The following is a 25,784-nucleotide window of genomic DNA, read 5'->3' as shown; positions in this document are numbered from 1 at the left end:
TAGAGGAGACAGTAATGACTCTAAATTATTTGGACACCCTACCAGTAGACGCACAACATATTCGGTTGTGGATGCAAAAAGACCCGGTTTTAGCCAAGATGAAGCATTTACTGCCAACAGGGGAACTGGAAAGACCAGTGGAGCCCCAGATGCACCCATACTGGAGCAGAAGGGACCAAATAACCGTAGAAGACGGTATCCTATTATGGGGAGCCCGGGTAATCGTCCCAGCTCAGGGCCGTCAGGCAATCTTAACTGAGTTACATCACGGACACCCAGGGGTGTCTAAAATGAAGATGCTAGCTTGAAGCTACGTTTGGTGGCCAGGTTTGGACACAGACATTGCAGCCTTGGTACGTCGGTGCCAGGAGTGCCAACAGGGGCAAAGAGTGCCACCAGCGGCGCCATTGCACCCATGGGAATGGTCAGGCAGACCGTGAACCCACCTGCATATTGACCACGCCGGCCCTTTCATGGGTTCAATGTTTTTGGTGATAGTGGACGCCCACTCCAAATGATTGGACGTCCACCGGGTAAACACGGCAAGCACAGCATCGACAATTGAAAAGCTCAGGGCCTCGTTTGCAACACATGGACTTCCGGAGGTATTGGTGTCGGACAACGGAACGGCATTCACAAATGGGGAATTTGGGAAATTTTTTAAGGAAAACGGAGTCCGTCACATCAAAATGGCCCCTTACCATCCAGCGACCAACGGCCTGGCAGAGAGAGCGGTCCAGGCACTTAAAGCGGGACTCAAGAAGCAGCCGGCAGCGTCAATAGACACACAGCTCGCCCGCTGGCTGTTTGATTACAGGACCACACCGCATTCCACAACGGGCATACCGCCAGCTGAACTCTTAATGGGAAGGCGGCTGCGAACGAGGCTGAGTCTCCTTTTCCCAAATTTAACGGGGAAAGTGGAGAAACATCAGGAGGCCCAACGCAGGGGGCATGATAATAGTCGGCAGCAGAGACATTTCCAGGTGGGGGCACCGGTTTGGGTCAAGTATTATGGGAATGGACCAACGTGGGTCAAAGGCACGGTAGAGTCCCAAACAGGGCCCATATCCTATGAGGTTTCAATAGGCGGTAAGGTGCTGAAGAAACACCTAGACCAAATAAGGGCAGCGGAACCACACCTGGAGGCAGGCGAAGCAGGACCGCCTCAAGCTGGGATAGCCCAGACGGAAAGGATACCCACACCCCAGCCCCGAGCAATTTCTCCAGACCCCGTCATCCAGTCATCAGAGTCGGAGATGGACACACTCGACGAGGCCGCCGCGACACCTCTCCCCGAGGAGGAGGAAGAACAACTTCCAAGGAAGTCGTCAAGGAAAAGACGGGCACCTATAAGGTACACCCCGCCCACTTCGGAGAATGACCCGGCGGACGTCACAGAGGTGACAGACCCAGACATGAGGAGCAGGAAGAAGCTCAGAGGAATGCCAGCTGGCAGGAATTCCTCGGACCTTGGGGGGGAGGGGTGTAATGAACTCCAATTGGCTTTATTGGTTGGCCAATTGGAGTATGAACTCCCTCAATGATAGCTCATTGAGGGGGCCCATATAATCACCTGTGTAGGCTTTGTGAGCCAGTCTTAAGTTGACTGGACTGCTAGCAGCACTGTTTGTAACTGCTCCTGTAATATCGTTATTGTAAATAAATATTGGTGTGGTGACGGAACTCCTGCCTCCCGTGGATTACTACATAATCTGAAAAATGGATGTTAGTGTAATCTTTAACACACTCGGGGTTTGTTCAACAAGTGCTGCCCAATTTGTGAATTACATCTAACATTAGACATTATGTTCTGAGTTTTGGAAGCACAGTTTGGTTGAGTACGATCAGTACTCTGACTATTATGAACAGCAGAAGAAGGGCAGCGCGGTGGCACAGTGGATTAGCCCTGCTGCCTCACGGCGCCAAGGTCCCAGGTTCGATTCTGGGTCACTGTCCGTGTGGAGTTTGCACATTCTCCCCGTGTCTGCGTGGGTTTCGCCCCCACAACCCATAGATGTGCAGGGTAGGCGGATTGGCCATGCTAAATTGCCCCTTAATTGGAAAAAATGAATTGGGCACCCTAAATTTATATTTTTTAAAAAATGAACAGCAGAAGAGACTTGTTGTTTGAGATGATTTGCCAGTGATTGGGACGTATCTATGTACCTGGTATCACTTTGGCACTAAAATTCATAAACCACATTACTTATTTGTGAGGTAGGCTGACGGTCTTTTTGGCTTGATAGCAGCTGCATTCTGTTAATGGAAAACACCACTTGTTATGCTACTACGTAATAGCAATGTGAAACTATTTACTATAGTTCCAATTTCTGAGACACCTTACCCTTCCAGGATAATTTGAGATAGACTGGGCACTTTTCAACCTTTGGCCCATCCGTGTGTATGCGCGATACACAGCAAGTAGTGATATGATTGGTGTATTCACCATCCCAAAGGATAGCTTTGATGCGCCCTATTTGACATCACGTTTTTCTGGTGAACTAATGGCTCAAACCCTACTGAGGTTGCCAATAAGGACAATTTTGTACCACGTGGCAGCCATAGGAATATATATATATATATTGACTAGTGAAGGTAGGCTTGCAGTAGTCATAAGTAGAAAACCCATTATCAGATTTCTCAACTAGCACCTTTTTGTTTTGATTGAACAAAAGCATGGGGACAGTAGCACCATGATGCATCCGCCATGGCAACATTTTGGTCGATTTGCTAACCAACTATAAGTTGTTATTCCTTTTGAAATTTGGCATTTTTGGATCTGTCTGATGAGTATAGGCTGAAAAGCTTTGACAGTATCTCTTTTTTTCAGCAATACTACCAAGTGACTATTTATTTATCTTCCTTCTGTTTGGTCTTGCTCCCAGGTCAAAGGTTGTCAGGTGACATGAACCAATATTTCTTCCGTGCAAACAAATTACACTTGATTGTTTTAAAATTGATGCAAACTCTTAAAGTCCTTCTCCGATACCAGAATCCTGAGGAATTTTAAAGAAATTACAAATATTCCTTGCAGTAATGCTTCTAGTTCATACCTGTCATGATCCCTGTTGCTGGAATGTTCTTCCTAATGCTCCTGATTAGTATCTCTCCTGTCTTGAAAAGCCACCGCGTAACCTTTTAGTTTATACCTGCAATCAGCTGGTCCTCTCCTTTTGTTTGACGTACTATTTATGAGCAACTTGTCGAGCTTTTTCCCTTTCATCTTCCTCCACAAGAAGCTTTTATTTGTTTTGATGCGGTGGAGATGAGAATCTTTTGCGTGGTAAGCTGCACACGATCTTCGGTGAGTGGCAGAATATCAAAAAGTTAGCTTTTGAATCATCTGATGCAGACGTGGGAATAGCAGCAGATTTTCCACGGGCTTTGGTGCCACTCAATTCATAATCCATCTTCTCTCCTGTTTGCCCGGCACATGCTTGCCTAATTCGAGAGTTAATATTTGGTATGTCATTGTTAAGGAGTTAGTACAGGGAGAAGGTATCTCAATAATGAAAGTTTATGGTCCAAAGATTTACTCCCTGGAGTTTATCATTTGGGGGCTTTTCTGACTTTGCGGAGTTTGCCGTTGCTAATTCATTTGCAGGCGGAGACTTTAATTGTTCTGGACCGCTTGATGGACATGCTCCCAGTTACTAGAAATAACCCCACTCCGCAGGCTAGAGCGCTGGCCTCTGTGTGGGAGGAAGTGGGATGCCTGGATGTGTGGAGGACTTTTCCTTAGAGATAGGGATTTTACTTTTGTCTCAACCCCTTGTCAATTCTTTGTGCCTAGGACCATCCTACATTGTATGTCCTCTTGCTCTGTGGGAAGCATTGTAATCTCTTGCCTTGCTCCCATTTTCCTGGAATTTTTGCTTGAGGGCTGGCCCTCCCTGGTCTAGGTCATGGAGGTTTGACACCCCCTTGCTTGGGGACAATTCCTTTACTACATATTTTAAGAAGGAGTTTGAGTTTTTTTACTTGGTCAATTCCCTTTCCAATGTCACTCCTTCCACTCTGATAGACCAGCAAAGCCTGTGCTTGGGAGTTGGTTATTTCTTGCACAACTAAGGGTAGTGTCTGAGGCCCAACCATCTGCAGCTACTTCATCAATGATCTTCCTTCCAACATGAGTTCTGATGTGGGGGTGTTCACACACTGATGATTGCACAATGTTTAGCACCACTCACAACTTCTCATACAATGAAGCAGTCCAGTATGTAAATGCAGCAAGACCTGGACAAAGAGGGCTGACAATTGGCAAGTAACATTCACTCCACACAAGTGTCAGGTAATGACCATCTCCAATAGGAGAGAATCAAACCATTGCCCCATGACGTTCAATGGCATTGTCTTCCCTGAATCAACAGCCTGATTACCATTGACTAGAAAATGAACTGGACGAGTCGTATAAATAGTATGGCTACCAGGGCGGGTCAAAGGCTAGGAATCCTATGGAGAGGAATCCTATGGCGAGTAACTCCCCTCCTGACCCCCCCAAAGCCTGTCCACCATCTACAAGGCACAGGTCAAGATGTAGTGGAATACTCTCCACTTACCTGGATGAGTGCAGCTGCAACAAAACAAAAAGCCATCCAAGACAAAGCAGCCTGCTGATTGGCACCCCTTCCACAAACTTTCAGTCTCTCCACCGGCGATGCACAGTAGCAGCAGTGTGTACCAATTACATGATGCACTGCAGGAACAAAACAAAGCTCCTTGGGCATTGCCTTTCAAACCCATGACCACTACCATCTCGAAGGACAAGGGCAGCAGATACATGAGAACACCACAACCTGAAGGTTCCCCTCAAAATTACTCATCATCCTCACTGGGAAATATATTGCCACTCCTTCACTGTTGCTGGATCAGAATCTTGGATTAAAATGAATGCGTTTCAGAGAGTTAGTGCAGACTCGATGGGCCGAATAGCCTCCATGCCACCTTGCGGTAATTTAGCAAGTTTTATGAAACCTTGTGTTCTAGATCAGTGTTTTTCAAAAAAAAATTCCCGGGACCCACACCGGCCGAGCTTTGAAATCCACGTCCCATTCGCTTCCCCAGTCACGGCAGCACAAGTGGATAGCACTATGGCTTCACAGTGCTAGGGTCCCAGGTTCGATTCCCCACTGGGTCACTGTCTGAGTGGAGTCTGCATGTTCTCCCCCTGTCTGTGTGGGTTTCCTCCGGGTGCTCCGGTTTCCTCCCACAGTCCAAAGATGTGCAGGTTAAGTGGATTGGCCAGGCTAAATTGCCCTTCGTGACCAAAAGGGTTGGGAGAGGTTATTGGGTTCCGGGGATATGGTGGAAGTGAGGGCATAAGTGGGTCGGTGCAGGCTGGTCTCCTTTTGCACTGTATGTTCTATGTTCCCTGAGTCTAAGCAATGGTTGGGACACTAAAGCTCCCTTGCCTCAGAAAGGGAGAGAAAGAAAATCATCTAGTTTTCCTGTTCTTAATCACGATCTGGTAGCCCCTGGTGCGTTGAACTTATGTCAACAGTGAGTGAGGATAGGATGGTTGAGCTAACTGGCCCCAGAATATGAACTACCTAAATTTAAAACGGACAATAGTGAGAATAGTGAGCAGATCAGGCAGCACTTGATAGCTGTGATGGAAGGCCATCGATCTGAAAAGTTTAGCCATTTCTTTTTCATCACTGAACTTCGAAACGCTGCTCAAAGCTAAAATGAAGGATAAGAGAAAGTAAAGGCATATCATCCTGTCTCCCCTTTCTCAGTGACATGGGCCGGGATTCTCAGAAAATGGGGCTGTGTCCCCCACGCCCGCTGGAAAACGGACGCGAATAACTCCAGAGTTTTTTCAAAAGTCCAGAGTGATTCTCCAACTTCAAGAGGGATAGCAGGGCCCCGGCGTGCACCACACAGCTCCTCTTTCAACGGCTCCCGACCAGTGCCTCGTTGGCCGCACGCGCGTGACTGGATCCAATTCTCTGGTCGGCGGAGAATCGCGTCCTGGCGTCGGAGCCGATCGCGGGTCTGAGATCCCATTTTCCGCCCCCTTGCCGCGTGCGATTTCGCCGCTGATGCTCAGAGAATCCCGGCCATGGTGCCTTCCATATTCAAAGGGTTGAACCCGCTGAGAGTTATGTTAGCTGGCTGGGTTGTGTGATTGAATACATCTGCGCTCACAGACACATGAAATCAATACAACTGGGCAGGCATTTAATTAAAATAGAGAGAGAAGGGAATGACGGTTTTTGTGGGCAATGGGTGGAGAGATTTAAAAACCAGTATATGCAGAATCGCAAAACAGTCTGAATCCCATTTGCAGATCTTTCTAAACAGTTGCAATGCTCAACTGTATTCGGCAATTAGAACAGAATTTCAGATAGGACCACATAAGTTTGCCTCCGAGCGATCATTTAATGAGAGTTGGTGACTTGCTCCCTTAATCAATAGGCAAATAAATTGATTAACTGTGATAGTTATGATCTTGCCAATCCCGTCCTTCAATGCAGAAGTTGCCTCCCGTGCCTTTAACAAGTTGGTAGGTTAATCAAATGCCACCTTAAACACCCTTTTCTCATCAGCGGCCGGCTTTATCACATTTCCAGAAAGAAATGCAGACCACAAATTGGGGAAGGATTTTAAGATATGAAGCCCTGCTCTCCTCTTACCTACAGTGGTTGACACATGGTCACTTCCCCTGAGTTGCATTCACTCTCGCGTGATCTTCCTGATAAATATATGTCCATCAGCTCCTGTTACAGTGCACTGAAATTACTTCTTTAAAATAATTAAAGGAGCAAAATTGATGAACATGAATATGGTGCAATAAGCTAGAATTCCTAACTGTCAAATCTGTTCTCATTGTAATTGTTTAAGGAGAGACTGAATTGACATTATAAGTAGGATTTTCCCTGCAGGCTTCTGAATGCTGCCATTGGGAACCTCTGTTGGCAGCTGATGGGCGAAACGAGCAGCAATTCGATCCTGCCTCCGCGACCCTTCTGACACCTGCCCAAAGTGGGGGTCCCATTTTGAAAACCCCTGTTCTAGATCCTGGGCTTGATTCTCCGACCACCCTCGCCGGGTCGGAGAATCGCCGGGGGGCGGCGTGAATCCCGCCACCGGCGAATTCTCCGGCACCGGATATTCGGCGGGGGCGGGAATCGCGCCGCGCCTGTCGCGCCCCCCACCCCCCTGGGCGATTCTCCGGCCCGCGATGGGCCGAAGTCCGCTGCTGTAATGCCTTTCCCGCCGGTGTGAATCAAACCACCTCCCTTAGCGGTGGGACTGGGGGGGGGGGGGGGTGGCGCGGGCGATCTGGCCCCGGGGGTGCCCCCACGGTGGCCTGGCCCGCGATCGGGGCCCACCGATCCGCGGGCGGGCCTGTGCCGTGGGGGCACTCTTTTCCTTCCGCAATGGCCGACGCGGAAGTGACCCTCTCCCCTGCGCATGCGTGGGGATGACATCAGCAGCCGCTGACGCTCTGGCGCATGCGCGGACTGAGTAGCATGCCTAGTCTGAGACACAGGTTTTATCCTGCTATATACCCAATGTACCAAAAGTGCCTGGTTGTCATGGGCAGCATGAAATGAAAATCGCTTATTGTCACAAGTAAGCTTCAAATGAAGTTACTTGAAAAGCCCCATGGTGGCGCAGTGGTTAGCACTGCTGCCTTGCAGCGCAGAGGACCCGGGTTCGAACTCGGCCGTGGGTGACTGTCTGAGTGGAGTTTGCACATTCTCCCCGTGTCTCACCCCCACAACTCAAAAAGATGTGCAGGCTAGGAAGTCCCGAAAGACGTGCTGTTGGGTGAATTGGACATTCTGAATTCTCCCTCTGTGTACCTGAACAGGCGCTGGAGTTTGGCGACTAGGGGATTTTCACAGTATCTTGTGACAAAAATGAAGATATTATTTATTAAATCGCCCCTTAATTGTGAAAAATGAATTGAGTACTCTAAATTAATTTAAAATGCTTGGGAGTCAAGGATGATTATATACACTGCATATGGACCTATGTTAAGCTTCAATCCTATTGGTCTGGTGTAGTTAGGGAGCTCGAGAGGATATTTGACATGGGCTCAGAATTTGATCCTTTGTTCCTAATTGTGGGTCTTCCAGACGGGAGAATTACTGACCTTAATGAAAAAAGGCTGTATGAAATCCTAATTTTTGCAGCTCGTAAAAATATCCTCTGCTCCAGGATCAGTGACGTATTTTTAATTCAAAATTGGTATAAATTAGTCATGGAATGTACTCCTATGGAATTCCTGACATCTGTGATCTGTTCTAAGCCTGATGCATTCTGCAAAGTGTGGGTCGCCTATCTCAAATTTATAGGCTCCGCCTTGTCTCACCTACTCCTGTTAGGCTTCCCTTGACCTGTTAAGTCTTGATGTCGCAATGCATAAAAGTGTGCAGCCTGAGATGTTATCCTATCTTATTTATATGGCCGTATCCTCTTGCTCCCCCTAATTGTTTTTATTTGGATTGTTCTGGTATTAAAACTGGACGCACTCGTTCATAGAGTATATTGTTCTAAAGCCATCCTGCCTTGGTTGTTCTTATATTTGCAATAATTCCTTTTCTGTGCTGTACCTGTTTTGCATTGAAAAGATTTTTGTTGTGTTGTTTGGTAAAAATTAAAAATCTGATAAACATAGATATTTAAAAAGTTAGCTTTCTAGGCAGCCAGTGCTCAGCTGGTTATCAGGAGATGAGAGTCGTTAATTAGAGTTGATTTCTAGATCTACAAAATTAAAATAAGGTAGTTTTTAAGAAGTTAGCTCAGAGTGATGAGGTAATTCATTTCCTGCTGCAAATCTCATGCTGTTTTGATTTCCTTCGCATGCTTCCTCCTCATTCCTTGCAAGTGTTGTTGGAAAGGATGCAGACACTAGTGTTTTCTATTATAGCAACTTAAAAGGAAATAGCAATTTAAAAATAAATTGTAGTATTGTTTAGTGTAATATTTATCTGTTTGGAATGATAAGATTGTTTTCTAGAAGCTTGTATCACTTTAAACATGTCAAACAAATGAATACCTTGCCAGGTTCTGGACTTCGATTCACTTTCTATGTCTTACATGTTACAAATTGAAACAGCTGACAAACATGGTTACTCCACTGTTTCAGCTGACTGGAAGCTGGAACTGATTTTTTTCGTGTTTCCTCCCTGCAGTCCTGGCAATTGAACTGCAAATTTTGGAACAATGCTCACGTGGGTTTGGGAGCAAGAGTTTCTTTTTGCTGAAAATGAGGAGTTAATGCAATGGGGAAGAGGGAAGATGTGACAAATCCATCAATTTTACTCTTGTTTGAACCACTGAAAAAGTGAATTTAGCTTGTTCGGAATAGACAAAATATTACGTCCGGTGCGATGTTACTCAAGCTGAAAACACCATTCTCATTAATAGAACAAAGCTAATCCCAAAAAGTGAATCTGCAATTATGAAAAAGAAATTGTGGAACTGTCTGGCTTTAAATATTAGATATTTGTCACCTCCTGCGGACGTGATTTATTTTCGAAAAGTCATCAGGGGCGGGACTCTCTGACCTCCTGCCGGGTCGGAGAATCACGTGGGGGTAGGGGGGGGGCGTGAATCCTGCCCCCACCGGCTGCCGAATTCTCCGGCGCCGGAGATCTGGCGAGGTTGGGAATTGCTCCGGTCGGCGGCCGCTTGCAGCGCCCCTCTCCCCCCCCCCCCCCCCCCCCCCCCCGGCGATTCTCCAGCCCATGATGGGCCGAAGTCCCGCCTGTTCTATGCAGGTCTGGCTGGTGTAAATTGGAGTAGGTCCCTTACCGGCGGGACCTGGCAGTGTGTTCGGGCTCCGGGGTCCTAGGGGGGCGCGGGGTGATCTGGCCCCGGGGGGTGCCCCCACGGTGGCCTGGCCCGCGATCGGGGCCCGCCGATCCGCGGGTGGGCCTGTGCCGTGGGGGCACTGTATTCCTCCGTGTCGGCCATGTAAACCTCCGCGATGGCCGGCACGAAGGTGAACCCCCCCCGCGCATGCGCGGGGTTGATGTCAGCAGCCACTGACGCTCCTGCGTATGCGCGGACCCGCGCCGGCCGGTGGAGTCCCTTCGGCTGCGCTGGTGCGGCACCAAAGGCCTTCCACGCCGGCCGGCGCAGCACAAACCACTCCAGCGCTGGCCTAGCCCCTGAAGGTGGGGAAGATTCCGCAACTTTGGGGTGGCCCGACGCCGGAATGGTTCCCGCCACTCCACTCCGCCGATTCCCGGAGATTCCCGGAGAATCCCGCCCCAGATGTTTATAATATATTGTTGGGCCTTCCAGTACTGCTGGGTTCAAAAATGAGCTGGTTTTTCTTTTGCCATAGTTAGTTTTACAGCACAAAAAGAGGCCCTTTGGCCCATCATGTCTGGCAGCCATCGAGCACCTATCTATTCAAATCCCATTTTCCAGCACGTGGTCCATAGCCTTATATGCTGTGGTGTTTCATGTGCTCAGATAAATGCTTCTTAAATGTTGTGAGGTTCCAGCCTCTACCACCTTTTTCAAGCAGAGAGTTCCAGATTCCCACTGTCTTCTGGGTGAGAAGGTTTTTCCTCAAATCCCCTCTTTATCTCCTGCCCCTTACCCTAAGTCTAAATCAACAGTTACAGAAGAAGACAAAAACCAACACAGCTACCAAAAATTGTAACACCAACAATGGTTTCAGTTATTATACACATATTGTACAGTCTCTACATGTAAAACTTAGATGGCAATGTGTGCTTGTTTACCCTAAGTGAAAGTTGAAAAAGGATACAGCTTTGGGTGGGGCTGCCGAGTGCCAGCAGAACAGGAGTCTCTAGTGGGCAATCAGGGAGACGAAGGCTAGGGCATCTGCTCCTCTCCCCATAGGAGCACTGACTGCTCTGATACCCTAAAGACCGCCACCAATGGGTAGGGCTCCACCATCACCCCCACAACCCTAGACATGGCCTCAAAGAAGGACATTCAGTATCCGACTAGTCTGGAACAAGACCAGAACATGTGGGTATGGTTAGCCGGGCCGCCCTAGCACCGTGCACACTTATCCTTCACCTCCGGGAAGAATCCGTTCATTCTTGTCCTGGTTAGGTGTGCTCTGTGCACCACCTTTAGCTGCATTAAGCTCAGCCCTGCGCATGTGGAGATGAAGTTTGCCCTGTGCAGTGCTTCGATCCAGAGTCTTCCCCTATCTCCCTGCCTAGCTCATCTTCCCACTTTTCTCATGTCTTGTCCGGGGTGAGCATACCTCCTCCAGTGATCGTCCATGCATGTCCACACAGTTTCCTAGTCTCCTAATTTGCCTGCGGTCAGGAGTCTGTCCAATAGTGAGTGTTCTGTGTCTGGAGGAATGTTACAGAGGTAGGTTTTCATTTGGTTGCACCCTAGCTCATTGCCTTTCACGGGCTGGAACTTGTCCGTCAGTTCCCCTAAGGTCGCTATTCTGCCTCCCAAGTACATATCTCCTACCGTCGGTGTCCCATCTCCAGCTTTTGAAGGAGGCGTCCATTTTTGAGGGGGTGAATTTGTGGTTTTTGCAAATGGGGGCCCGTGGTGGACACCCCAGTCAGATCGAAGTGATGTAGCAGTGGTTCCAAGTTCTCCGCGTGGCTGCTACCACTGGACTTTTGAGTATCTGGCTGGGGGGATGGGATTGCGGTCATGGCTAGTGCTTAGAAGGATGTTCCCTTGCAGGAACTGGGCTCCATTCTGACCCATTCTGTTCCTGATTCCTTGACCCTCTCCCGCATCCTTTCTGCGGTAGCTGCCCAGTGATAGACTGTAGAACCTTCTTCCTAATCCTCAACTCGCCCACCTCTCTCCCTCGTCGGGTTCCATCTGTGTCTGGTTGAAAGGAAGGTTTCGCTCTTGCTCAGGTTAAGTTTATAACCTGAGAAGATACTCCTTCCATGCTGGCTAGGGAGTAGCGGAGCAAGTCATCCACGTAGAGTGAGACTCTATGCTCTCTGTCTCTCCTCCGAATGTGTCTCCACCCCTTTGCTGCACTGAGAGCGATCGGCAGTGTCTCAATTGCCAGAACAAACAGCAGCGGGGATCGAGGGCACCTCTGTCTTGTGCCACCAAAAGTATCCAGAGCTGGTGCTGTTTGTCCGTACGCTTGCCATGGGAGCACTGTACAGTAGTTTCACCCACGAGGTGAACTGCTTCATCTTTGAGTCCCACTCCAGGGGCTTGGAGGTGTACAGTTTCCGGTAGAATGTCACAACAATCTCGTTAATCTCGTCTGGCGCTGACGAGTCTGCCGTTCCTGTTTTACACCTGTGCTATTGCCAATCCACCTCCAATATGGAGTTGACCAATTGTTGCCTAGCCACCATCTCCTTCCTATCTGTGAGAGCCCTGTATGCTACAATCTCCCCCCACACCCTTATCACTGCCTCCCAGAATGTGGAGGGTAAGACCTCCCCATTCTAGTTGCAGGTTACATAGCCATCGATGGCTTGATATCCTCTCAGAGAGTGCCCTGTCAGCGTGGAGGGCTATGTCCAGCCTCCATGGGGGCGTTGGGCCTGATCTGTCTCCAACCTCACATTTATGAGTGTGGAGCGTGGTCAGAGATTATTACTGTGGAGTATCCTGTCCCTAACATCCCTGAAAGCAGCAATTTCCCCACTACAAAGAATTTGATCCTTGTGTCAACCCTGTGGACCTGGGAGGAGAAGGAAAACCACCTCCTTGGGTGAGTGAACCTCCAATGGGTCCACTACCCCCATCTGCTCCATAAAGGCATTTAGTTCAGATGGGGGAAAGGGGGATTAGGCTGTTGAGATGGATAATCAGCCATGACCATAATTAATGACGGAGCGGGCTTGAAGGGCCAAATGGTCTCCTCCTGTCCCTTTTTCTTCTATGTTCTCTAGTCATGTTTGACTGTTTCCCCGATTTGGTGCTTGATCTGTCCGTCCGTTGGTCCTGTACATGGTTGATATGCCGCCCCCCCCCCCCCCCCCCCAAAGTAACATGCATGGAACCCCTGTCCCACCCAGAACTTCCTTACCCTCACTCGGTCCTTCTCCCTCAGGTGCTTCCCTTGGAGGAGGATCATTGTCAATTAATTGATCAGGGCTCCATCATCCTGATCGATCAAGTCCAATCAGGGGCTGCCAATCGATTTTGGGGTGGCAGTCAGGGCCATGCCTGGAATTGTTGGGGGCAGGGACGTGGGTGCCATTGTGTCTGGTAAACAATGTGATTGACAGGATAGTTCTATTGTTCCTGGGATACCTGGATATGGTCTTTTACCTGGGCTTTTAAAAACATCTGAGCAGCTTTTGTCTATCTGCAAGCTGCAGCCTGTGTGTCCCTGACTTTGACCATTTTCCCCAGCCTTCTTTGCGGGAGGCCATTTTAGATGGCCACATTGTCCTTTCAGCTGCTTTGGATTTGAGGGCATATCTTTGCATCTGTGATGTTTCGGAGAAGGGTGGAGTGTGGGTTGGGTTTGGTTGACTAAGCGGCTGATTTTGGGGATAAAAGTGCTTATTTCCATGTTTCTCAGAGGAGAGTCACCTTTCCAGCGACCGCTCAGCACATCCTCGCCGCTGGAAGTTGACAGCTGTTTTCATGAAACCAGGTCAACTGTGAACTATAGTAAATGAGAAAGTTGACTGCCTCTCGACCTTTCCACCTATGGCTAGTCACTCGCAGGAGATAATAACCGTTAACCTTTAAAAATTTTTTTAGAGTATCCAATTCTTTTTTTTTTTCCAATGAAGGGGCAATTCACCTACCCTGCACATCTTTGGGTTGTGGGAGTGAGGTCCATGCAAACACAGGGAGAATATGCAAACTCCACACGGACAGTGACGCAGAGTCGGGATTGAATCCGGGTTCTCAGCGCCGTGAGGCAGCAGTGCGAACTGCTGCGCCACCGTGCTTCCCCAGTAGTCTGATTAAGTAACCTTAATCTGAGTTTACATAACATGGGAAAAATCGTATGGAGCTGTGCAGAGAGAAAAATAAAAAAGGACCATACACTGAGCCACAAATAGATGAAAGACAGATTGGTCAAAATGTGTTTTTTTTTTTGGGCAAACTTTGGGTGTGGGGGAATTCCAGGGATTGTAATCAAACTCCCTTGGTTTAACGGATGGAGCAATGGAGCAGACCAAAGTTGCAAGGGGAGAGGATTGGACAAAGTTGCAAAGATGCTGTGGAGATATAAAAAATTACAGACTAGGGTTCAAGATGTTGGAACGCGAGTATGGACTGAATGTAGATCTCCAATAGCGAGTGGTGACCAAGTGTAATTTTTTTTGGACAGGATGCAGACTGTCAAATTTTGAACAACTTTGAGACTAATTGGTTATTCATCTCATTGCTGTTTTGAGGACTTTGTTGTTTTGTAGCCAAATGCATCAAATATCAGTTAACTGTGTGCTCTGAGAACAAGTGAGAAGTGCCGACCAAATGCAAATTATTTATTTTATTAGCAGGAAGTACACTGGAGAAACTACAGTAACTTCAAATTGTGCATTGTAATAAACAATTGCTTCTATTGTTTACCAGTCTCCAGCTCAGAATTGACATTTTGGTGATTTCCCCATTGCAGACAGGCAGTGGTGTCACAGCAAGGCTCCCGCCTGGTAATAAAAAAAAAATGTTTTGCAATTAAGGGCCAATTTATCATGACCAATTCACCGCATCTTTGGATTGTGGAGGTGGCACGGAAAGAATGTGCAAACCTGACACGGACAGTGACCCGGGGCCGGGATCGAATCCGAGTCCTCGGGCCGTGCGTCAGCAGTGCTAACCACTGCGCCACCGTGCTGCGCCCTCCCCCCACCTGTTAATTTAGTTTCACAACCTTTACTGGTCCCTTGAGCCAGATCGTAGCTGACTGTCTCTTCTCCACTTTCCCATCCACTTGCCATTTCCCTTGATTTGCTGAGACCAAAAACTCTGCTTTAGCAATCCAGGGAACGCATTTATACGGCATTGTCATGTGCGAGAGAGAATGACAGTGAGCTGTGACCCATCTCTTGCTGATCAGTTTAACATCAGCGTTAATCAAAAATGTGACTCCATTTTAATCTAGTTATTCAACTGCACTTTGTAGCCATGAAGTTGTTTTTTTATAAAAGTAAACTTTAATATGTAACTATTATTCTGCAGAATTCAGGATGTCGCCTTTTGGCCAAACAAAGCAAACCAGAGCCGATGTATTTTTATTTTTACAGGTGAATATAATCCCCATCATTGCCAAAGCAGACACAATATCCAAGAGTGAACTGCATAAATTCAAGATCAAAATCATGAGTGAATTAGTCAGTAATGGCGTGCAGATTTACCAATTCCCAACGGATGATGAAACAGTTGCCGAAATCAATTCAACAATGAATGTAGGTTGTAATTACTTGTGGAATATATTTGCTTTTTAACATTTGTCATGACAAATGTTAGGTTTGTCTTGATTTCTTGCCATCTAATTTGTAATGCAAAATGACAGAAGTTGCTGTCTTAATATTACTTCTCAATAATTTCCCTCATAAGGTTTAATTTGGTACGTCTCTGAAGAGTCACTTAACGCTCTGCCTTTTACAAAAATTAACCACACCTTCTTGAAATCTCATTAGAATAAATGTATTCCATTTGAAGGTTGTAATCCATATTATCACTGTAATGTCTAACTGGGGAATTGTATTGTGGTCAGATTGCCTTGAAACAAGTAGTCCTGGTCACCCCTGCAAAATTCTTAGTGATATCTGTGGGCTTGTGCTAAAGATAGGAGAGCTGTCCTGCAGACTACACAAGCTACAGCCTGACGTCGTCATATTCACAGAATCATTACAGACAACGTCCCAGACGCCATCATCACCGCTCCTGGTTATGTTTTGCCTCACTGGCAGTACAGGTACACCAGAGAAGGTGACACCGTGGTATACAGTTGGGAGGGAGTTGCCCTGGGAGTCCTCCGAATTGGCTCTGTCATTAAGTTTCATGTCATCTAATCAACCATGGGCAAGGAAATCTCTTGTTGATTACCACCGACACCATTCCCCCATCCCTCCAGCCAGAATCAGTACTCCGGGGTCTGCGCAGGTGGCGAGGGAACCAACAAGAGAGAAAAACCCACTTAATCTCATCCGTGTCAATCTACCTTTTACAGATGCATCTGTCCATGACAGTATTTGTAGGAGTGACTAGTGTATAGTCCTTGCGGAGACAAAGTCCCATCTTCACATTCCAAATGCCCATCTGTGTGACCCTACCACTATGCTAGATGGGATAGATTTCAAACAGATTTAGCCTCAAAACATCATGAGGCACGGAGGGCTTTTACAGCAACAGAATTGTATTCAACCGCAACCTGTAACCTCATGGCCCGGCATATATCCCATTCTATCATTATCATCGGGTCAGGTGATTAGACTTGGTGCAAGAGGGGATGTCAGGAGCAGAACCAGGCAGACCTTAAAATGAGGTGCTAACCTGCTGAAGCTACAACATAGGATTACGTGAATGCCAAACATTGGGAGCAGCAAGTGATTTACAGAGCTAAGCAATCCCAAAGCTAATGGATCTGATCTAACCTCTGCAGTCCTGCCACACTCTGTCGTGAATGATGGTGGACAATTAAATGATTAATTTGAGGAGGAGGAGGCTGCATCACTTAGTGATGGAGAGCCAGCATATCAGTGCAAAAGACAAAGTTGAAGCATTCGCAACCATCTTCAGCCAGAAGTGCCGAGTGAATGATCCATTTCCCCCTCCTCCGATATTCCCACCTTGCCCATGTCAGAATATCCACTCATGTATATCATGAGATGCAGACAGGCAGTGATTGACACACAGGATAACCAATGAACACACACAACAACCAATCACCAGACAGGACACCACCACTATAAAGCCCACAGGGCATTAAGGCTCTCCCTCTCTCACAGGACACGGCTGGGGAGATAGTCGCAGTGCACAGGCCAATGAACATCATCACCATGTGATAGAGAGTTAGTCTGGTCAAGCCAGTAGGAGGTTATCAGTTAGGTTAATAGAGTGTCTACCCACAGCAGATTATGTACAGCAATCAAGAGGTTCAATAAAAAAGTGTTGGACCATCCCCTGTGTCGGAAGCCTGATTCTCGTTTTACTGCATCCAGTTGCAGTCGATGTTAGACCAACACAGATAACACATCAGTCCACACCAAGTTTGATTCACTCCACGTGATATCAATAAATGGCTGAAGGCACTGGATACTTCAAAGGCTATAGTCCCAAATAACATTCTGACAATAACACTAAAGACATGTGCGCCAGACCTAGTGGTGCCCTTTGCCAATCTGTTCCAGTACAGCTACAGCACTGGCATTTACCTGGCAATTTGGAAAACTGTCTATGTATGTCCTATACACAAAAAGCAGGACAAATCCAACCCGGCCAATTACTGCCCCATCAGTCTACTCTCAATCATCAGCAAAGTGATTAAAGTTGTCATCAACAGTGCTATCAAGCAGCACTTACTCAGAAATAACCTTCTCATTGTCACTAAGATTGTGCTCCTCCAGGGCCACTCATCTCTTGACCTCACTACAGCCTTGGTCCAAACATGGACAAAAGAGTTGAGGTGAGAGTGACTGCCCTTGACATCAAGGCAGCATTTGATTGAGTGTGGCATCAGCCAACCTTAGCAACGCTGAATCAGGGGGAAAGCTCTTCACTCGCTCAATGGGAGATGGTTGTTGTGCTGAGGATTAATCACCTCAGTCCCAGGATATTTCTGCAGGTGTTCCTCAGGGAGTGTGTGAGGCCCAACCATCTTCAGCTGTTTCATCAATGACCATCCCTCCATCATTGATAACTACAAAATGTTCAGCACCATTCACAACTCCGATACTGCAGGATTCCGTGCCCTTATGTAGCAAGCCGTGACCAACATTGAGGCGTGGGCTGATAAGTGACAAGTAACATTTGTTGCACATGTGTCAGGCAATGACATTCTCTCCAACAAGAAAGAATCTAATCACATCTTATTGGCATTCAATATCATTACCATCGCTGAATTCCCCACTGTCAACACCCTGGGGATGACCGTTGGCCAGAAATTAACTGGACCAGCCATTTAAGTACTATGGTAATAATAGCAGGTCAGAGGTTGAGAGTTCTATGAGGAACAACTCGCCCAATGACTGCCCAAAGCATATCCACAAAGTACAAGTCAGGCGTGTGATGAAATACCCTCCACTTTCCTGGATGAGTGCAGCTCCCAACAACATTCAAGAAACTCGACACCATCCAGAACAACTTAATTGGCACCGTAAACATCTCCCCAACTGACACACCGTGGCAGCAGTCTGTACCAGCTATGAGATGCATTGCAGCAATTCACTAACGCTCCTTCAGTAGCACCATCCAAACCTGAAACTTGTACCATCCAGAAGGACAAGGGCAGCAGATGCATACGAAAGCCACTCACCATCCTGATTTGGCAATATATTGCTGTTCCTTCACTGTCTCTGGATATAAATCCAGGAACTCCCCTCCTAACAGCACTGTGGTTCAAGAAAGGGACAGTCAGCACCACCTTCTCGAGGGATGGGCAATAATTGCTGACCTAACCAATGATGTACACTTCATCATTGAAAGAACAGATAAAAATAAATGTCACAATTAGACATAGTTGTAGATTTTGTTGTTTTTGGATTTGTACTTTCAAAGTGATTGATTTTACTTGAAAACCGTGCGCTATGTCAGAAAAGCATTTGCATAGTAAAGGAGTGTAATGGTCCCTTTTCACCCTGCTACAGACTGATGTAGTAAGAACTAATTTATTTTTTCTTTCTCTGCAGGGCCATCTTCCATTTGCTGTTGTTGGCAGCACTGAAGAAATAAAGATTGGCAATAAAATGGCAAAAGCTCGGCAATACCCCTGGGGAATTGTACAGGGTATGCTTGACTAGAAGATGCATTTAAAAAAAGAAATCTGACCTCTTATGTTTTGTGTGCTCGATGGCTGGAGGAGAAATTGCAAAATTGCCATGCGCAGTTCTTCCTGATGATAGATTGACTCAAAGTGCTTTCGATCTTACTTTGGAATTTTGTGAATCTATCAGTCGTCATGTGCAGCAGTGTAACAGCCAAAATTGATTTGTTGTGTTTTCGCTCATTGCCGCTCAATCCAGGTGCCGACTTGGGTGCCTCAGTACATCAGGGAGAGTAGTCACCAGGCTGCGGTTCCGGTTCCCCAACAGCACATCTTGCATTTCACAGGGAAATTACTTTGGGGGGGGGAAAAAAACTCCTGGAAGCAAAGAACTTTTTTCCATTCCAGTAAAGCTCTACTTTGACATGATGTGGCCAAGTAATTCCCTTTTGAAGATGTTACATTTTTGCTTGATGTTTTGGAATTACGTAAAATAGCACTCAAATCATGGTTTCCCTGACCCCCCCCCCGTCGGAGAATCGCCGGCGGCTGGCGACAAACCTGCTCCCAAAGTCTCCGACACCAGAGATTCGGCGGGGGTGGGAATTGTGCCGCCCCGCCGGCGCCCCCCCCCCCCCCCCCCCCCCCGGGCGATTCTCTGGCCCGCGATGGGCCGAAGTCCCGCCGCTGTCATGCCTCTCCCGCCGGTGTGGATCAATCCACCTACCTTACTGGCGGGACCAGGCGGCATGAGTGGCTCTGGGTGGTGTGCGGGGGGTGCCCCCGCGGTGGCCTGGCCCGCGATCGGGGCCCACAGATCGGCGGGCGGGCCTGGGCCGTGGGGGCACTTTTTGACCCCCTCCCCAGCGCATGCGCGGGGGTGATGTCAGCAGCCGCTGACGCTCTGGCGCATGCGCGGATTTCCGCCGGCCGCCGAAATCCCTTCGGCCCCGGCTGCCGTGGCGCCAAAGGCCGTTCCCGCCAGCCGGCAGGGCACCAACCACTCCGGCGCGGGTCTAGCCCCTCAAGGTTAGGGCTTGGCTCCTAAAGGTGCAGAGACATCCGCCTCTTTGGGGCGGCCCGACGCCAGAGTGGTTCACGTCACTTCATCCGCTGGGACCCCCCCGCCCCGCCGGGTAGGGGAGAATCCCGCCCCATATCTAATCTTTGCCTGCAACAGGACAATTGATTTTTTAAAAATAAATTTATCTAATTATTATTTTCCAATTAAGGGGCAATTTAGCGTGGCCAATCCACCTATCCTGCACATCTTTGGGTTGTGGGAGTGAGACCCACGCAAACACGGGGAGAATGTGCAAACTCCACACTGACAGTGACCTGGGGCCAGGGTCGAACGCGGGGGTGCATAAGGCAGCATTGTTTTTTTAATATAAATTTAGAGCACCCAATTAATTTTTTCCAATTAAGGGGCAATTTAGCGTGGCCAATCCACCTAGCCTGCACATCTTTTGGTTGTGGGGGCGAAACCCACGCAAACATGGGGAGAATGTGCAAACTCCACACGGACAGTGACCCAGAGCCGGGATCGAACCTGGGACCTCAGCGCTCTGAGGCAGCAGTGCTAACCACTCTGTCACCGTGCTGCCCTTATTAATAATAATAATAATAGTCTTTATTAGTGTCACACGTAGGCTTACATTAACACTGCAATGAAGTTACTGTGAAAATGCCCTAGTCGCCACACTACAACGCCTGTTTGGGTACACAGAGGGAGAATTCAGAACCTAACAAACAAATCTTTCAGGACTTGTGGGAGGAAACCGGAGCACCCGGAGGAAACCCACACAGTCACTAGGAGAACGTGCAGACTCCATACAGACAGTGACCCAAGCCGGGAATCGAACCCGGGTCTCTGGCGCTGTGAAGCAACAGTGCTAACCACTGTGCTACCATGCTGTGATTTGTGGTATTCCATGAGATGACCTGAAACAGAATATAGTGCATCCTGCAAACAACAGATATACTTATATTTAACATAAATTTCATATAAACAGTACAACTCATAGGCCTGTGAAATAGTATGTAATCCACTCTTTGCTTCTATCTTTCAGGGTTAATACCACATTGAATTATAGCACTGAACTGAGTAACAGTGAACCAAATTATAGTACTGAGCTACTTTGTACTGATTAATAAGTCTACAGAGTAGGAGGTCATTTACATCCAAAAGACCAACTTTAGATTCTGATGATTTAAGCACAGTTGCACTTGTGAAACAACCCTGATCACATTTCAGCACCAGTCACAGCCTGAAAATGAATGCATGGTGGTAGCAAATGATGGTTGAATCCTTCAAGAATAAATTGCAACAGTGAAATCTTAGGAGTTTTTAAAAAATTACCTTGTAAAATCAACATGGGTAGAGAGCTGGTGTGTCTTGGCACGGAACCTTAATTATGGAAATATTTTAAGTGATGCATGATTACAAAAAAACATTTGGGTATGCTAAATTTATAAAAAATAGTATATTGAAAAAAAGTAATGCATGATTACTTTGTAGAATGTAGTCACTTTATATGCCAGTGGCTGCAATACCTCATGTAATTTGAGACTGGTTGTCATCAGGAGCACGCACACTACCTTTAAACAAATGTCTAGTTTTTAAAAATGCTGTCATGCTCCCCATTCACCAGCTCCCTCCCCCAGAAACCAGTCGACCAACCAGTACAATGTACAAATGCAATCTAAATGTGTCTTACAGTCTGTCATCATTGATTTGTGGAAATATTAAGAAACTTTAAATTACACGCTTTAGACTTTGTTTCGAAGAATACGGTTGCTGTCAAAAAATACTTATTTCCCCATATTTCTGATCTCCCCTTTTTCAAAAAAAAATAAATCACGATAGTGGAAAATGAAAACCACTGTGACTTTGTGAAGCTGCGTGAAATGTTGATTCGTGTAAATATGGAGGATCTGAGGGAGCAGACGCATGCACGTCATTATGAACTGTACAGGCGCTGCAAACTGGAGGAAATGGGATTTAAAGACACAGACCCAGACAGCAAACCATTCAGGTACAGAACTAGTTTTGAAGTTTGTCAAGATTTACTTCAGTGAGGGTGATGTCCTGTAAAATTATAGCAAAGCATTGATAGGTTTCTTTATTAAAATGAATATACATTATGTAATGTGAATTCATCAAAATCCAGAGTGAAATAGAAAAATGTTTTGTTAATGTTGTGATTGGCCCCTGGGTTTATTATGGTGAATTTTAAAAATTGTGTCTGAATGTGACTAACTTAAAGGATCTGTCACTATGGTTATTTATTGGTGCACTGTTGAGTTTTATAGATCAGAAATGCCCCAGGCTGCTTTCACTGAATTCAGATAGTGCAATGTTAGGGACAGTACAGTGACTTCAGAATCCCTCTACTAGAGAGGGGGTAATTGATCCCTGATTCCTGTTTTGGTGGCACTGCCCCATTAATTCTGCATGTGGGTATGAGACAAATACAGGACTGCACTCAACAACGGTGCCCTCTGCAGTTAGATTACATAATAAAACTTGGGTTCTGGAACTATGAAATATGTTGTTTATTATGCGCCTTCCCAGTGCAGCAACCCAGCATAAAAGTATATTCTGGAGAAGTGGATAAAAGATAGAAAAGAAAATACCTTTCAAATGTGTATTTTAATCCAATGGGATCAATTTCATGTCTGGGTGAAATTTAGGAATTGGGCAGGACACTCGGAAGTTTGGAAGCTCATGAGGCTCACCGTGTCTTGAACTTATCTCAATCCAATTGAGTATAAACCAGAATCAGTATTTTTGTTCTGTAGGCATTTGCAATATTTATTTGATGTTTTTAGTATCAATTTAGGTACAATAATTTATTTTTTAAATCGTAGCGTTCAACTTTCGGTTACAAAGGCTCCTTTAAAATTTATGATGGATAAAAGCTATATCTTAACTCAGTAGTATGGGACAAAACCAAGCAAAAATTCTTGTTTCCTGGAAAAACATTTGTGCACATTTAGACTATGTTTACATAGGTTGCAAATAGTATCAATTGTATTTTGAAGTATTTTCTTTCTCCCTTAGCCTACAAGAGACCTATGAAGCAAAGAGAAATGAATTCTTGACCGAGCTCCAGAAGAAGGAGGAAGAAATGAGACAGATGTTTGTCATGAGGGTGAAAGAGAAGGAGGCTGAGCTGAAAGAAGCTGAGAAGGAGGTAGAACTTGTACTTCAGGGGAATTGAGGGTTGGGGAGTGGGGGGAGGGGGGGGGGAATATTGCCCTGGAGAACAATCTGGAACACTGCTTTGGCCATGTTAGTTGAGAAGGGTCTCGGGGATGAGGCATGTTGGTCTGGAGGAAGGCTGGAAATGTCGACTGAATGTCACATTGGTCGGAGACCAATTGATCACAGCCTGGTATGGCAACTGCTCGGCCCAAGACTGCAAGAAACCTCAGAGACCCGTGACCACCGCCCAGTCCATCACACAAACTTGCCTCCCATCCATTGACTCCATCTACACCTCCCGCAGGGAAAGTGGGCAGCATAATCAAAGACCCCTCCCACCCGGCTTACTCACTCTTCCAACTTCTTCCATTCGGCAGGAAATACAAAAATCTGAGAACACGCGCACACAGATTCAAAAATAGCTTCTTCCCCGCTGTTACCAGACTCCTAAACAACCCTCATATGGACTGACCTGATTAATACTAAACTCCTGTATGCTTCACTCGATTCCGGTGTCTATGTATTCACATTGTGTACCTTGTGTTGCCCCATTACTTATTTTCTTTTCATGTACTAAATGATGTGTTTGAGCTGCAGGCAGAAAAATACTTTTCACTCTACCTCGGTACACCTGACAATAAATAAATCCAATCCAATCCATAATCTAAAGAGGCCAAACCCAACCACAGCAGTACAAAGAAAAAAAGCCAGAGGTTTGAGGAGAGGGGAATGACAGCCCATTCACCAGCCAACAATGCTGCTGAAGGGTAAGGAGGGACACTGGGTACGACTGGAATACAGTGGGACCAAGTTATGGGAAGACAAAAGCGTTGGTCAATTTGACATTTGGTGAGGCATCTGGATGGTGAATAATCCAATGTGGGGGCATAAAGGAAAGGCTGCAAGGTGGGCAGGAATTTTAGAAAACCTGAAAGTAGAAAACATTTTTTTTTAAATGTTAATGTGATACGGTGGAATCCCAGGGATCTGTGCTCCTTCACAACAATGCTTAGCAGCTAGTCTCTACCAACTTTTCTATCATAAACATACAGCAGATGCTGTTGGATTACATTTCACATTGAAAACCCCTAGCCCATCATAGACAAACTGCTAATTTCAAAATGGATGTTTCCATGCAGAAATCCTAGCATCTGAGCTTCCAATTTTTTTTGAGACCCCAAGGCCAGAATTTCCCGCCTTCCCTCCGACGTTTTTTTTTAGGCAGGGAGAAGCGAACACAAGATTGAAAGAACAGGATTGCCTCTAGATTCTCACCCACCCTGATCTCTTTATAATGGGGCGGGCAAGGCCTTTAACGTCCCCGGAACCCCAAATGTGCCCACTTTACCTGGGCTCTCCGTGCCCCCCCTCAAAAAAAACCACAACACCCCCAAACATACCTTGCCATCCGGTCCCAGGACTTTGGCTTTGGCATGTTGTAGCATTTCTTCCTCTGTCTACTGCAGCTCCTGTTGCTGCAGTGACTAGTGAGCTGCTGGACAATTAACGCACTTAATGCACGTTCGAGCATGAAATAGCAGGGGGATCAGTGAGAGTCGATTGGGAACTTTCTGGATGGTGGGAAGTGAGACCCTACCATCCAAAAAATTCAGGTCCAAATTGTGACCTTTTCTGCATTTGTGTAATGTATTGCCAAAGTTTGAAAGTTTTTTTTGGCAGAAACCTAATATCCAGCTCAACAATAAGGAAATGGTTAAACAAGCTGCAAAAAACACAGACCTGAATGATTTGTTAATACAATTTTAATATTAATTATAAGCACAAATATGGTTCAGTGGATCATTTATTTCTTATTCATTCATGGGCAAGGACAGCAATTATTGCCTATTCCTAATTGACCTTGAAGGTGATGGGAAGCTACTTTGTTGAACCATATGTAATCATGGTATATGTATATCCACTGTGCTGTTAGGGAGGGATTCCCATGATTTTGACCCAACTAATATACGAGAACAATGATACATTTCAAATTTAGGATAATGGATGACTTGGAGGGGTGTGCAGGTGGTGGTCTTGCCAGGCAGCTGTTGCCCTTGTTCTTCTAGGTGGCGAATGGTGCAGATTTAGAAGCCGGGCAGCATGGCGGTGCAGTGGTTAGGTTAGCACTGCTGCCTCACGGAGCCGAGAACCCAGGTTCGATCCTGGCCCCAGGCCACTGTCTGTGTGGAGTTTGCACATTCTCCCCGTGTCTGCGTGGATCTCACCCCCACAACCCAAAGACCTGCAGGGTAGATGGATTGGCCACGCTAAATTACCCCTTAATTGGAAAAAAATGAATCGGGTACACTAAATTTATAAAAGAAAACCTGTCCACCATCTACAAGGCACAAGTCGGGAGTGTCATGCAATATTCTCCACTTGCCGCGGTCAGTGTAGCTCGTGCATTTCTCCAGAAGCTCAACAACATCCATGACAAAGCAGCCCGCTTGATTGGTACCCCATCCACCACCTTCATCATTTACTTCCCCCACCATGGATGCACAGGAGCAGCAGTGTGTACCATCTACAAGATGCACTGCAGGAGCCAGAGCCGGGATTGAACCTGGGACCTCGGTGCCGTGAGGCAGCAGAGCTAACCCACTGCTCCACCGTGCTGCCCCGTGGACAGGTTTAAGGGAGTCAGGAGGTGAATTACTTGCTGCAAATTTCTCAGCATCATACCTACTCCTGTAGCCGCAGTATTTATGGTACAGTTTATTTTATTTT

The 25,784-nt window shown here is 46.7% G+C and overlaps 1 protein-coding gene across 6 annotated transcripts in view; it reads left to right on the top strand.

Annotated features, from left to right (window-relative positions):
- LOC119963102 (septin-11) overlaps nt 1-25,784 on the top strand; it is a 124,835-nt gene that overhangs the window by 80,746 nt on the left and 18,305 nt on the right. For all 6 annotated transcript variants that reach the window (XR_005460034.1, XR_005460033.1, XR_005460032.1 and 3 more), the window contains exons 5-8: nt 15,168-15,329; nt 18,774-18,870; nt 21,717-21,885; nt 22,914-23,046. Coding sequence is in view for 3 of the 6 variants with exons in the window: in XM_038791693.1 (XP_038647621.1) it covers nt 15,168-15,329; nt 18,774-18,870; nt 21,717-21,885; nt 22,914-23,046 (561 nt within the window). In the remaining 3 variants the exon portion in view is untranslated. The remainder of the gene's footprint in view (nt 1-15,167; nt 15,330-18,773; nt 18,871-21,716; nt 21,886-22,913; nt 23,047-25,784) is intronic.

Source organism: Scyliorhinus canicula, chromosome 3 (assembly GCF_902713615.1).
Source record: "Scyliorhinus canicula chromosome 3, sScyCan1.1, whole genome shotgun sequence".
Classification (NCBI taxonomy): Eukaryota; Metazoa; Chordata; class Chondrichthyes; order Carcharhiniformes; family Scyliorhinidae; genus Scyliorhinus; species Scyliorhinus canicula.
This window is presented reverse-complemented; position numbering and strand designations above follow the sequence as displayed.